The sequence below is a fragment of the Pseudophryne corroboree genome, chromosome 1 (genome assembly GCF_028390025.1).
Source record: "Pseudophryne corroboree isolate aPseCor3 chromosome 1, aPseCor3.hap2, whole genome shotgun sequence".
NCBI classification, from domain to species: domain Eukaryota; kingdom Metazoa; phylum Chordata; class Amphibia; order Anura; family Myobatrachidae; genus Pseudophryne; species Pseudophryne corroboree.
The window spans coordinates 1,039,239,011-1,039,252,937 of record NC_086444.1 but is presented as its reverse complement, the minus strand read 5'-3'; the positions used below and the strand labels follow the sequence as shown (position 1 = coordinate 1,039,252,937).

General features: G+C 44.9%; 1 protein-coding gene across 7 annotated transcripts in view; it reads left to right on the top strand.

Annotated features, from left to right (window-relative positions):
- Nucleotides 1–13,927, top strand: part of FAT1 (FAT atypical cadherin 1) — a 325,756-nt gene that overhangs the window by 87,029 nt on the left and 224,800 nt on the right. For all 7 annotated transcript variants that reach the window (XR_010177511.1, XM_063920802.1, XM_063920806.1 and 4 more), the window contains exon 3: nucleotides 11,034–11,348. Coding sequence is in view for 6 of the 7 variants with exons in the window: in XM_063920802.1 (XP_063776872.1) it covers nucleotides 11,034–11,348 (315 nt within the window). In the remaining variant the exon portion in view is untranslated. The remainder of the gene's footprint in view (nucleotides 1–11,033; nucleotides 11,349–13,927) is intronic.

Here is a 13,927-nt window from a genome sequence, read left to right as displayed (position 1 = left end):
ATATTAAATCAATCATATCAGTCTGTTATTGTAAGCCGTGGTGCTTACAATCTGTATTCCCTACCACATGTACACATGCACCTATATACACTAGGGTCATTTTTTTTTAGTCAGAATCCAATTAACCTGCCATTGTTTTTGGATTACGGGAGGAAACGGGTCTGGGTCATTAGGTCTACCACACTCAGGTCGACAGTCAGTAGGTCGACCATTATTGGCCGACATGCATTAGGTCAACATGGTCACTAGGTCGACATGGAAAAAGGTCGACATGATATTTTATTACTTTTTTTGATGTCGTTTTCTTCGTAAAGTGACGGGGAACCCCAATTAGTGCACCGTGTCTTCTCGCATGGCACGTCGGGCAGGTTACTATTCCCAATCGTAGTCCACGTGGATCGTAAAGTATAAAAAAGTTCAAAAAATAAAAAAGTGAAAAACTCATGTCGACCTAATGCATGTCGACCAATAGTGGTCAAGTGTTGTCGACCTAATGACCGTATTCCGGAGGAAACACATGCAATTACAGGGGTTGGTATCGAGATACCGGCTGTCAAAATACTGACAGGGGAATCCTGATGTGTAAAATACCAACATACACTTATTAACTTAGATAACTCTGATCCCTAAGCCAATTTTCCCACAGCCTAAACCTAACCTTCCGCCCTCCGCAGCCTAACCCTAACCCTCCCCGGTGGTGCCTAACCCTAGCCTTCCCTCCCAGCAGCCTAGATCTAACCCTCCCTCCCCCGCAACCTAAACCTATCCCTTCCCAGGGGTGCCTAACCCTCCCTCCCCACAGCCTAACTTTAATCTTCCTCCCCCTGCAGTCTAACCCTAATCCCCTACTGCGGCTTTACCTCTCAGACGTCCCATGTAATCATCGTTCGGGATTCCAGCGGTCGGGATCCCGGAGCTGCGGTAGTGATCAATGTCGGGATCTCAGCACAACGGATTATTTGTAATTCTGCCGCACGAGAATCTTTTGTACTCAAAATGTGCATCTTATTTGCATATTAAAATAACTGGAAGTGTCAGAACTGCTTTGCTAGTGTACACCAGGGATGTGCGGTTAGGTAAATGGCTGAGGAGCCGCTGACTAGTACCAGGGCCAGATTTACACACAATATATGAGCCCATGGATGCATGTGGGCATTATACACAGGTGCAGCAGTATATACTGCTTAAAATTTGGTGAGTTTTGATCAGAGATATGCGGACGGGATAGCAGTGCCTCACCTGTCATAGACTTTTACTCCAGGATTTTTTACTATAAAAATTCTGTTATTCTAATAAAGTACAGTAGATATTTCTACTATATTCTTTGTATTTTCATATACTTTGTATAGTCAAAGCTCTGCCTCACCCACCTGCATGTCATTGGCGATCACTGACCACTGGGACTTGTGACATTTTGTATATCAACGTGCCACTGAGTATGAATCTGTGCAAAAAAGCGCAGATGCAAGCAGCCATGGCTTTTCTTCCCCCCAAGTTCATTGTGCGTCATCTGCAGTGTTTGCCTGAAAGTAAGCCCGGCATGCTTGTGAGTGCCGGGTTTCTATGGAAACATCCTCTCAGTGCAGCTCCAGAAGTCTCGACTGCGCATGTGCCGGCAAATAACATAGGATGGTGAATGCGCAGTCACTGAGGACATTGGGGCTAAGCATCATTCGGCAGCGCTACTGGAGTGTAAAAAGTAGCGCTGACAGGACAATTATCGATTCCGTTTGCCAAGTTAATACTACTTCAGAAATACATAACGATGATCACAGCGAGTGGAGATGTTTTTTTAGCACAGCACAGCATCATGTTTCATAAATAGGGGCCTTTGTTTCTGTTACATACCAATTCCTGTTTGGCTAGGTCACAGTCAGTAGCGGATCTTACTACGGGCAAGCAGGATTTTTGCCCGGGGCGCTGCCTTCCGAAAGTGCTGGTGCTGTGCGGTGTGCAATGAAGTCATTGCACACCCGCACTGCATTGTGGGAGCGGCACATAGACGCTAGAGGTCATAATTGAACTCCAGATGTCTATTCGGTGCTATGGGAGAGACGTCATGACCATAGATGACATGCCATATTTTGTTGCAGTACATAGCAGTCATAGGGGTGCTTCAGAAAGGGTGTGTTTTTATGGGGTAAATTAGATGTTGACAAGTTAGCATATATATCAAATGAAAAGTTACTGTCTACGCCACAAATTCTCTAATAAATGTAGCACCCCAATGTTGGAAACTTTTGTCCCTAAATAAGGAGTCTAGCAAAAGTTCAAGTTTGTTTAGTAGACAATTGTTTGAGCTACTATCAGGTGACAGATTGTGAGAATTGATGGATCAGTCTTCCCAACTTTTACCTAGTCAGCATTGTTAGATTTATTGCAAAGTGTTTATGCATCATACACCAAGCAAGTTGTTTCATGTCCCAGGTATTGTTAAAAGATGACATGATTTCCAGCCTAGAGCATTTCAAAGCAGTGCAACTATGTACATGTACGAAACCGGAAAAGTCATACGTCAGCCTGTTCAAGAGTAAAGAATAAAATATCATGATTTGCAACCACAGAGCAAAGATTAACTCCAGTTATTTAGGCTTTCTGTCTACAGCATTGAGGGTATCCAATTAGCAACAAAAAAAATTTCATCCATTTTTATATATATATATATATATATATATATATATATATATATATATATATATATATATAAAATTTTTTTTTTACATTATCTCCAATTTTGTTCTCTACCTATTCTATTTTTTCTGATGTGAATTTTTTTTTGTGTGCGAAAATACATGGGATGTGTGAAAGTCGCAGACATATATTTTCATGGCCGCGATCAGGGACAAAATGCATCCTTAGTGGGGATTTGGTTTCGCCTGCCTGAGGATTTAGGATAACTCCTTGCGAGTCAATTATCCATAATTTTATACCGCCCTAACTGAGCTTGCAAGTATAATGCAATGTAATGCACTATTACTGTTGTCCTTGTATAACATACAAGATCCATTTTTTGCCACTAATGTGTTATGTAGGCCCCTGGGTGGTGATATCATACACCCCACTGTGCCCATATGGACAAAGCTGCTTGACCCACAGCACAAGAAGGTAGGTAGGTGTGATGTTAGGTCGCTCATCAGATAAGGCAGTGATTCTTTTCTTTTTTTTTGTCATTACAACTTTTTGTTGAAAGGGGTAGGGGGTGAGGCTGGGGCTGATTTGGTAGTCTGGAGGCCAGTCGCAACTTGAAGGGTTCAGTGATGTGATGGGGGCTGACCAATAATGCTGTGGCTAGGAGCGGCCTGACCCCTAAATTCGCTCCTAAGGGGAGAGGGAAGGTTAAGGTGCAACTTAACACTCTTAAGGGGCCTATTCACCATGACTAATGGGCCTGTTACATTACTAGAGTTTCTGCATGTTTTAAGTAATGGGCCCATTCATTATTAGTGGTACCGCCTAGTATTCCGCAAACTCTGAATAATGAAAGTTTTCAGAGTTTGCTTGCAGGAACTAACAATTCCTGAAACCCTGCTTCTTCCTATGGCGTTGTGAAGAGGGTTTGTTGGAATCCCAATGCCGGAATCCCAACGCTGCTCAGAATACTGACGCCGGGATCCTGACATGGCGCTGGGATCCCAATACCATCCCCACTCCGCCACCCAGGCACTTGCGCATGCATGTGTGAACTCACTTCATGCATGTGCAGGCGGCAGGACCGGCACCGGTAAGTATCACATCTACTTCTGTAGCAGTATTGGGGATCACGGGAACAGCTGCTTTTCAGAAAACCTGTCCCCACTCCAATACTGAATTGTTTAGGTAATCAAGTATCCATGTGGCGAGTGGGATACTTAATCATTGGGGGCCATCTATCCCTCTGATTAATAGGCCCCAAAGTGCTCAATTCAGTTGGGTGCAAGCCTGCTTGCAGGACGAGTAAGTGTGCGCATATGCATCTCAGCAGTCCTGATTTACAGCCACTTAGGGCTGCGTAAAAATATCTGCATGCCTAAGATGGGGGCAAGATAAGGTGCTGTTGTCGGCGATTTTGCACAATTGCAACGGCACTTTGCGCTACTTGCCTCTAAATTTATTGACCCCTAAAAGTGGTGGATACTTCCTGGGGGAGGCGACACCCAATCATGACATGGCCACGCCTTTTTCACATGTTATGTTCTCCAGAGTTGGTAGGTTAGTGATGGGCTTTCAGCCTCTTCTAGCCAGCTTGCCTTGCCACAATGCCCTTTTCATTACCTTTCCTGTTATATGGCTTAGCTGCCCTCCATACTGTAACTGCAGAACAAAGTACATGTCCGTGCATGATATTATCACTCTGTAAATAGCACACTATTAAAAGAAATGAATTTTAAAAATATAGCTAATACAGAAGTCTTTACCAATTTTATAAGTTTTTATTCTATGTACAGCAATTGTAGCAGTAATCCTGAAGCAGAAGCAGCGGGATGACAGGAATAAGCCATGCTATTAAAATAGGCATACATTCGGATGACGGTGGAAGCTGTCTGGCTTTTTTTACTTTTTTCAAAAGATTCTGCGAGCTGGAAGTAACTTGCTGAATCGAGGACCAGCTTCACTAGAGATTCTCTAATTGCATCATCTCTTCCCATTTATGTGTAGAACATGCCTGCTGACCATTTCTCTGGACAGGAACAATCGCTTCTCTTTTGACAAAGATCAGATCTGCCCCCTCCGCCCCCACAACCCCTCTCCAAAAAAATAAAATCTCAGTTGACATATTTCAGATAAAAGCTTTTACAGCTTTGTCTTTTAAATAAACACCTTTTGACTTCTCTGCTAAATAAACTAGATGTAGGATTTCAGAAAATCTATCAGGCCAGGCGTGTTTTATAGTTGGTTAGCAATGATCCGGTGAAAGGGTCTGTGTTTGAAAGCAGTATAATTAGCTCAGACTAGAACATACTGAGATGCATGAGTGCTGTGTTTTTTCTTTATACAGGTAGCCGATACTAAAAAGATAAAAAGACATACAATAAATATCTGTGAAGTTAAGCCTCGGTTGCAGTTAATCATCTGGTTGAGTTACTGATATACAAATGTCCTCTTTAGCCTAAGGAATATGGAAATTATAATTCAAAGGTAAATCTAATGAGACCTCCACCCTAAATGGCTGCGGGGAGTATCTGCTGTTCAGTGAAGTCTTGCAATTTGCTGTTCAGTGCAACCCATTAGGTCTGATTCAGGTTCAGTTATAGAAAGCATTGCTTCCTGATATAAGTAGGTGCCTCCCACATGCATGAGTGATCCTCTGCTGTGTCGGTTCATGCTGCTAAACCATCAGTTGGCTGAGTAACCCTGTGTTACCCTCCATCGCTGAGGCCAGGAAATCCACATGAAACGGAGGCCATCGCCGCCCCAAAACGACTGCCGACTGTCAGTCACCTGACATCTGCAGCCACTTTGCAAAAATGTGAAGTATGTGTACTGTGTATGACAATGTACCAAACCTCAGTGCATTTAGGGGGTCATTCCGAACCGATGGCACGCTGCAGTTTATCGCGCATGCTAGGCGGCCAAAGGCCGTTGTATTGTAGCGATCGCCTCTGCCTGATTGACAGGCCAGAGGTGGTCGCTGGGCGGGAGGGGGCTGGACGGCGGCGCGGTCCGGCCAACGCAGGCGTGGCTGGACTGGAGGGGGAGGGGGGGTGGGAGGGCGGGCCGCGGCAGCTGCGTGACATCACACACAGCCGCTGCGACCTGGGCAGCGAGGAGGTTCTCCCGGTCAGCCGCAGGAGCTGCGCTGGCCGGGGTTACTCCTGAAATGCAATAGCATCGCCGCTGTGCGATGCTTTTGCATTTCTGCTGGGGGGGGCGACACTGACATGTGGGGTGGACTAGCCCTATGCTGGGCGTCCCCCCGCATGTCTGAGTGTCTGATCGTAGCTGTGCTAAATTTAGCACAGCTACGATCAACTCGGAATGACCCCCTTAGTTTTTGCCCTTTATAGAGCTAACAACGGGCCTGATTAAGGTCCCGTTGCTATAATTTCCAGATCACTCAGCAAAATTTAGGTGATTATTATTTTTATTTAGTCTTCAAACGCTCTAATACTGATTCTCTTTTTTGGTTTATTAATCGATTTCTTACGTAAAATGTTAATACCCTGAACATTATTGCATAGTGCAGTTTACCTTTTTTAGCTATTGGAAATGGTTGCCAACTATATTAATGTATTAGGGTGGTCATTCCGAGTTGATCGTTAGCTGCATTTGTGCGTGTGCGGCGCAATGTGCACGCGCGACATACGGGCACAACGAACGATGTCGTTTTGCACAGGGTCTAGCGATGCATTTCAGTCGCACTGGTTGCCGCAGAGTGATTGACATGAAGTGGGCGTTTCTGAGTGGCAACTGACCGTTTTCAGGGAGTGTTCGGAAAAACGCAGGCGTGCCAGGGAAAATGCAGGCGTGGCTGGGCGGGTGTGTGACGTCAAATCCGGAACTGAATAGTCTGAAGTGATCGCAAGCGCTGAGTAGGTTTTGAGCTACTCTGAAAGTACACACAAATTTTTTGCAGGCGCTCTGCGATAAAAACTTTAGAACTTCTGCTTAGCTAAAATACACTCCCAGTGGGCGGTGGCATAGCGTTTGCACGGCTGCTTAAAGCTGCTAGCGAGCGATCAACTCGGAATGACGCCCTAGGTTAGACCATCAGAGCAAACAATTTGGATGGTTATGAACTCATAAATTGTGCACAACAAATGATAAGTTAAAACATTTTGATAATGAGTCTGACCATAGCAAGTCATTTAGGCAGTGCTCCAATATGACTGTACATTAGCCACTAGAATCTATGAGCTGTGCAAAGTTTGAGCATGCATGGGAGCTGCAGTACCAGCTCAGGCCAGCTGCATGATCAAGCAGTATGCATCATCAGTCTGCAAATAGAGTAGGCCTGGGCAAGACAGACAACCCAGTACTTTGTGTTGTACTTCGCACATTTAGATAGCCTGATGAATAGATTGTGTTTGATCCTTGCTATGCAATTTCCCTTGAACTCCCCCAGAGCCCAGATAGTACAGATTTTAACTATCTGTGCTTGAGATCTTGTCTATGTATGATTTTGACTAAGTGCCCATACTTTGTATTAGATAGTGCACTAGATAGTTTGACTTGCCTGCACAGTCTATCTAGCCTTGCGATACCGACCCCGCGTGAGTTTGTATCGGGATCGATTCGATCTTGCAAGCTGCCTGACGCCTTGAGATGTGCAATAACTTTCCTTAAGATTTTGACTATATAGTCAAAATCGAAAGCGGAAATCTCACAGTGTGGACACACCTTTACATACTTTTTACAATGTTTGGGTTCTTACTTCAACCTCTGTGTGTCATATTTTTTTTTTTTTTAATTTAAGATCTTCTACATAAAGTCAGTGCACTGGTTTCTATGACACCCAGTATGCAGCGCAAACCCCTTGTCTGAAAAGGGGGTATGTTATGCTGCATTCACACCGCAAATGCCGGGTCCTACCCGGTAAGACAAACGTGTACTTACCGGGTGGGATCCGGCATTTGCGCTCCGTTGCAGGCTTCCCGACCCGGCAATATACCGGGTCGGTTGCCATGACAACGGAGGCCGCAGCAGCAGCAGGGGCGGGGGTGGAGGCGGCGTCGGGAGATGAGCTCATCTCCAGCGCCGCCTCTCCCTATCTTGTGAATGGGAACCGTGTCGCATCGACACGGCTCCCATTCACACCGCACCTGACCCGGTAATCAACCCGGGTAAAACCCTTCTTTTTTACCGGGTTGATTTACCGGGTCAGGCGACCCGCTAAATCGCCTAGTGTGCTTTCACATCGCACACTGACCCGGTTCGACACGGCAATATGCCGTGTCGGTACCGGGTTATTTGTGCGATGTGAAAGGGGTCTTATTAGGAGAGATGGTGGAGGGCCTCAATGTGAAGGGTTTGTGGCCTTGTGAGCGTCCCATTTTCATCACTCAATCTCATTTTCATCATTCTCAGAGATGCTGGGCTGCCCCCAGAGACACTGCCAGCTCCAGCTCAGTGACAGGAGCCGGGTGCTGCACAATAATGTCACACTGCAGCACTGGACTCACCATCACTGCGGAGGAGATGGCATTTTGGTGTCACACCCTGAAAAGGAGACACCAGGGTGTGATCTGCAGCCCCCTCGTGATGCCAGTGCATAAAGGGGCAGAATCCTTAAATGTTGAAGAGAGATAAAGTGCCAACTAATCAGCTCCTAACTGTCATTTTACAGGTGGTGCAAGAAAAATGACAGAAGCTGATTAGATAAGTTATCTCTCTCCACTTTTGTCTCTTCAGGGCTTGGTACATCACCCCCTGTATATACCCTGACTTTATCTCTCTCTTGATGGTTTGACACATCTTCCCCAAAGTGAGACACGCAATTCTCACACTCATTTCCTAAAATAAGAAGCTAGTAATTATTTCCACTATAATATATCCAGTAATACAGGGTGGTCCATAAATGTTGAAATGGCCTTATATCTACCCATATGATATGGTGGAGTGGTGGAAAGCTTTTTAAGGTATGTTACCAGTATGACGGCCATCTTGAAGTTGACCATCTTGGATGCAACTCTGATTTAAAAAATTTTTTTATTGCGAAGGTAGTCATGTGACATCAAACCATACTTGCCTACCTGACCCTCTCCATGAGGGAGAAAATGCTCTGTTCCTGGACTTTCCTGGTAATATATGATTGCCATCACCTGTAGTGAAACACCATTCTTATCAATTAACTAGCTCACCACAGGTGATGGCATTCATACATTACCAGGAAAGTCCAGGAACAGAGCATTTTCTCCCTCATGGAGAGGGTCAGGTAGGCAAGTATGCATCAAACACATGCAGAATTTTATAAGAAAAACGATGGTGTTCTTAATTTTCACGTATCTTTATTCATTCTTGAGTTTTAACACAGTTTATAGGATATGTTTGAAGTGCTGTCCACCGTGTTGCTGTGTTAAGGCTACTCTCTCTTTTCTCATTCTTGGGCCCAGATTTATCAAGCCTTGGAGAGTGATAAATTGCGGGGTGATAAAGTACCAACCAATCAGCTCCTAACTGCCATGTTACAGGCTGTGTTTGAAAAAATGACAGTTAGGACCTGATTGGCTGGTACTTTATCACCATGCTATTTATCACTCTCCAAGGCTTGATAAATCTGGGCCTTATGAACTTGATCAATGTCTGGCTGAATCTGAGTACAAGCATCAGCAATTCATTGTTGCAGATTATAACTATATTGTATCTTCACAGCATTTTAGATTGGTGTTTACACACTTATGGACCACCTTGTATAATACATTGAATTGTGTTTACTGGTGTCATGATTACATGATAATCAGTGTGTGCATCTTTGTATATTTTACTGTTGAGTGAAATATTGGAGTGGAGGTACACTTTGCATTCTCACCTTCATGGAGGATACAAGAGCGGATGCTTAGCTCCATGTATGGCCGCATCTCTCTGCCTGTGAAACTAGTGTTTCTAGGCAGCTACTGGGCAGCTGTCAATGCACAAAATGGAAGCCTATCATGGGAGTGTCTTGGACGTGTAGTCCAACTTCCGAGGTTGTTTTGAGGCACGCAGATAGAGATGAGGCATCTGTTTGCAGCAGACCTGTTGCACCCAGCAAGGGGTGGGTGCAAGCGCTGTTGCTTATGATGACTGCTGCAGATAGAAAAACAGTGGGCAGTGCAATGCTTGCACGTGAAGATAGCCAGATACTGTCTTTAACATAAGGCTGTGAGGGCTCTATTTACTAAGCCGAGGAGAGAAATAAAGTACGGGCAACCAGCTACTGTGATTTTTTAAACACAGCCTGTAACATATCAGTTAGGAGCTGATTAGCTGGTACTTTACTTCTCTCCAGGGCTTAGGGTGAGTACACAACTGAACGACAAGCAATCGGGCTGATGGTTGGGCTGATGGTTGGACCATTCCAGAGTGCCTGTACACACAAGGAAGATTTAATGAATGACAATATGACAGAAGATATAGCGTGTAAATTGCGGGTACATACTGTGTATATGTGTATATGTGTCATTTCATTGCAGCCGGAAACATATTGTACCGACATCATTCAGGTATGTACCCACCCTTCGTAATTAGACCCCTAAATCTGGTAGCACCAGACATCAGCATATGCTGGCAATTTGGGTCCAACTCCGATTCAGGCCCTGTCTGATTAATTTGCCAAATTCATCAGACCGGTAAATAAATGCAATGCACTAGGAATGGGACAATGAAATGACCCAGTCTGTGCAATGGGGGAACATCCCACTATGGGGAAGATATATCAAAGCTTGGAGAGAAAAAGTATTAACTAAGCAGCTCCTAACTGTCATTTTTCAAACGCAGTCTGTAACATGACAAAAGCTGATTGGTTGGTACTTTATCTCTCTCCAATCTTTGGTAATTCTCTCCCTATGTCTTGTAGCATAACTTGTGTAGTAAATAGCTCCTTATATTGTTGTTAGAATACAAGTTCTGTAGACAAGTCTTTGCCTGCAAATGATCTGCGATGATTTTGATTAACATTCTTCAGCAGTGTACCTTTTGCTGACCCGCGATTCTGGCATTTCTCTGGCTATCCTGAAGAAGACTGACTCCCCTTGTGTCGGGTGGGCTTGTGCACTGTAGCACAGACAATGTACATACATCTCTAACATGGTCACTTATTTCAATTATTATTTGGACTTATTCCTAAAATTGTTAAAATATCCAAAATACATTATGCCAGGTTACAGGATTCAACCAAAACCATTTTCCTTAATCCTGTTATGCTTAAACTTCTCCCCTAATAGTGGAGACAAGTCTTTGTCTCCCCGATGTGTCCTCCGGCACTTTACACTGTTTTCATTAGTTTAGGTTTATTACTGCTTTGATGGATTGTGCTCTGTACTTAATATGTGTTTAGTGCAATTACAATTTGAAACATTCTTAACCTGAAGTGCTGAAATATCCATTAACCGCACTCTCAATCTTTCTTTAATGTTCAGGTATTATACGGACCGCAGATATTCTTGACCGCGAAACGACTTCTCATTACTGGCTGACAGTTTATGCCACCGACCGTGGTGTTGTTCCCCTTTCATCTTTTATTGAGATATACATTGAAATTGAAGATGTTAATGATAATGCACCTCAGACGTCGGAACCTGTGTACTACCCGGAGGTCATGGAAAACTCACCTAGGGACTTGTCTGTTGTACAGATTACAGCATTTGATCCTGACTCCAGCTCTAATGACAAGCTGACTTACAAGATTTCAAGTGGAAACCCACAAGGATTCTTCGCAATAAATCCAACGACAGGTAGGTTATATTTCATATTTTCATGGGAAATGGAATTATTGTGACCCGGGAGCAAAAATAAAAGCAGAAAGACCAACAGACCAGATGATTTCAGTTATGCAGCATCCTTGTATGCCTCTATAATACCTATGACACACTGCGTAATAGAGAAAACAGAAAAATACAAAGCGCTCAAATTGGGCGACTGTTCAACTTGAGCTGCCTGCACGGCTGACAGCGAGGGTTGTTACCGACCCGCGGGGCCGCACATCCCTGGTCGGTGGAGGCATACACACTTGCCGAGATAGTGAGCGACGTCGTTCATTTTCTTGGCAAGTGTGTATGCACCCTATAGAACACATTCATAATATAATCATTTATGTAGTGCCATCAGTTTACACAGCACAGGACAGACAATATATGTCATTCAAATCATTCCCTGCCCGATTGGAGCTTACAGTGTCAATCCCTGAACATACTGTACAAGAACCCACACACTGCACATACACACCAGTGTTCATTTTGTCAGAAGCCAGTTAATTTACCAGTATGTTTTTGAAGTGTGGGTGTAAACTGTAGCAAGCCAAGAAAACCCACATAAACACAGGGAGGACATACAAACTCCACACATGAACTGTGACTAGGAATTGAAACACTTGACATCAGTGCTGTGAAGCAATAATGATCAGCACTATGCCACCATGCTGCCCATAGGCCTACCTGCCACTGCAAGGGGTCTGTATATTGGTTGCTATATAACTAACATTATGCTTAGCCTAACTATAGTGGCTTAGTAGCTGTTTATACTGAGAGACGTTACATCATTGTGCATAGACTATGGGTAGTACAATTTAAAAATGTTTCCCTAACTCTTCCAAAAATGTGCTGCAACGGTAATGCAAATAATACTGTATATACAGGGTCTTCATTTGTCTTTCTTTTTTATTATTGTTCTGTTGCTGAATGTGTAGCGCTTAAACAGGTAGTTCTGAAGTATATTTGTCTATATGCTTGAATTTGAACAATTGAGAACTTACATACTGATCCAGTAAGGAGTTGTTGTAGTAGATCAGTATCTGCTCCAGAGGTGAGCCTGCAGCATAGTCCAAATTTCAAATAGTGGAGCTACACCGTCTACCAGCGAGTCCTGGCGAGCAGTGTTTGGGGGAGGATTGTAGTTGGTGTCGCTCCAGCCCCACCACCCAATTTTCAGGCGCCTCCCGACCAATCTGGGAGAGTAGGCAAGTATGCCTATATATGTAAAGGTTCCCAAAATGTAACCTACTTTCTCTGACGTCCTAGTGGATGCTGGGGACTCCGTCAGGACCATGGGGAATAGCGGCTCCGCAGGAGACAGGGCACAAAATGTAAAAGTTTGACCACTAGGTGGTGTGTACTGGCTCCTCCCCCTATGACCCTCCTCCAAGCCTCAGTTAGGTTTTTGTGCCCGTCCGAGCAGGGTGCAATCTAGGTGGCTCTCATAAAGAGCTGCTTAGAGTAAAAGTTTTGATAGTTTTATTATTTTCAGTGAGTCCTGCTGGCAACAGGCTCACTGCAACGAGGGACCTAGGGGAGAAGAAGTGAACTCACCTGCGTGCAGGATGGATTTGCTTCTTAGGCTACTGGACACTAGCTCCAGAGGGACGATCACAGGTACAGCCTGGATGGGTCACCGGAGCCGCGCCGCCGACCCCCTTGCAGATGCCGAAGTAAGAAGAGGTCCAGAAACTGGCGGCTGAAGGCTTTTCAGTCTTCATGAGGTAGCGCACAGCACTGCAGCTGTGCGCCATTGCGCTCAGGCACACTTCACACCGGCGGTCACTGAGGGTGCAGGGCGCTGGGGGGGGCGCCCTGGGCAGCAATGTTAATACCTTTCTGGCTAAAAAGAATACATCACATATAGTCCATGAGGCTATATGGATGTATTTCACCCCTGCCAGGTCTCAGAAAAACCGGGAGAAGAGCCCGCCGGAATAGGGGGCGGGGCCTATCTCCTCAGCACACAGCGCCATTTTCCTACACAGCTCCGCTGCTAGGAAGGCTCCCAGGCTCTCCCCTGCACTGCACTACAGAAACAGGGTAAAAAACAGAGAGGGGGGGCATTTTTTGGCGATATTATATATATTTAAGCAGCTATAAGGAAACAACACTTATATAAGGTTGTTCCTATATAATTATAGCGCTTTGGTGTGTGCTGGCAAACTCTCCCTCTGTCTCCCCAAAGGGCTAGTGGGGTCCTGTCTTCTATCAGAGCATTCCCTGTGTGTCTGCTGTGTGTCGGTACGTGTGTGTCGACATGTATGAGGACGATGTTGGTGTGGAGGCGGAGCAATTGCCGGTAATGGTGATGTCACCCCCTAGGGAGTCGACACCGGAATGGATGGCTTTGTTTATGGAATTACGTGATAATGTCAGCACGCTGCAAAAGTCGGTTGACGACATGAGACGACCGGCAAACCAGTTAGTACCTGTACAGGCGTCCCAAACACCGTCAGGGGCTGTAAAACGCCCTTTGCCTCAGTCGGTCGACACAGACCCAGACACGGACACCGAATCTAGTGTCGACGGTGAAGAAACGAACGTATTTTCCAGTAGGGCCA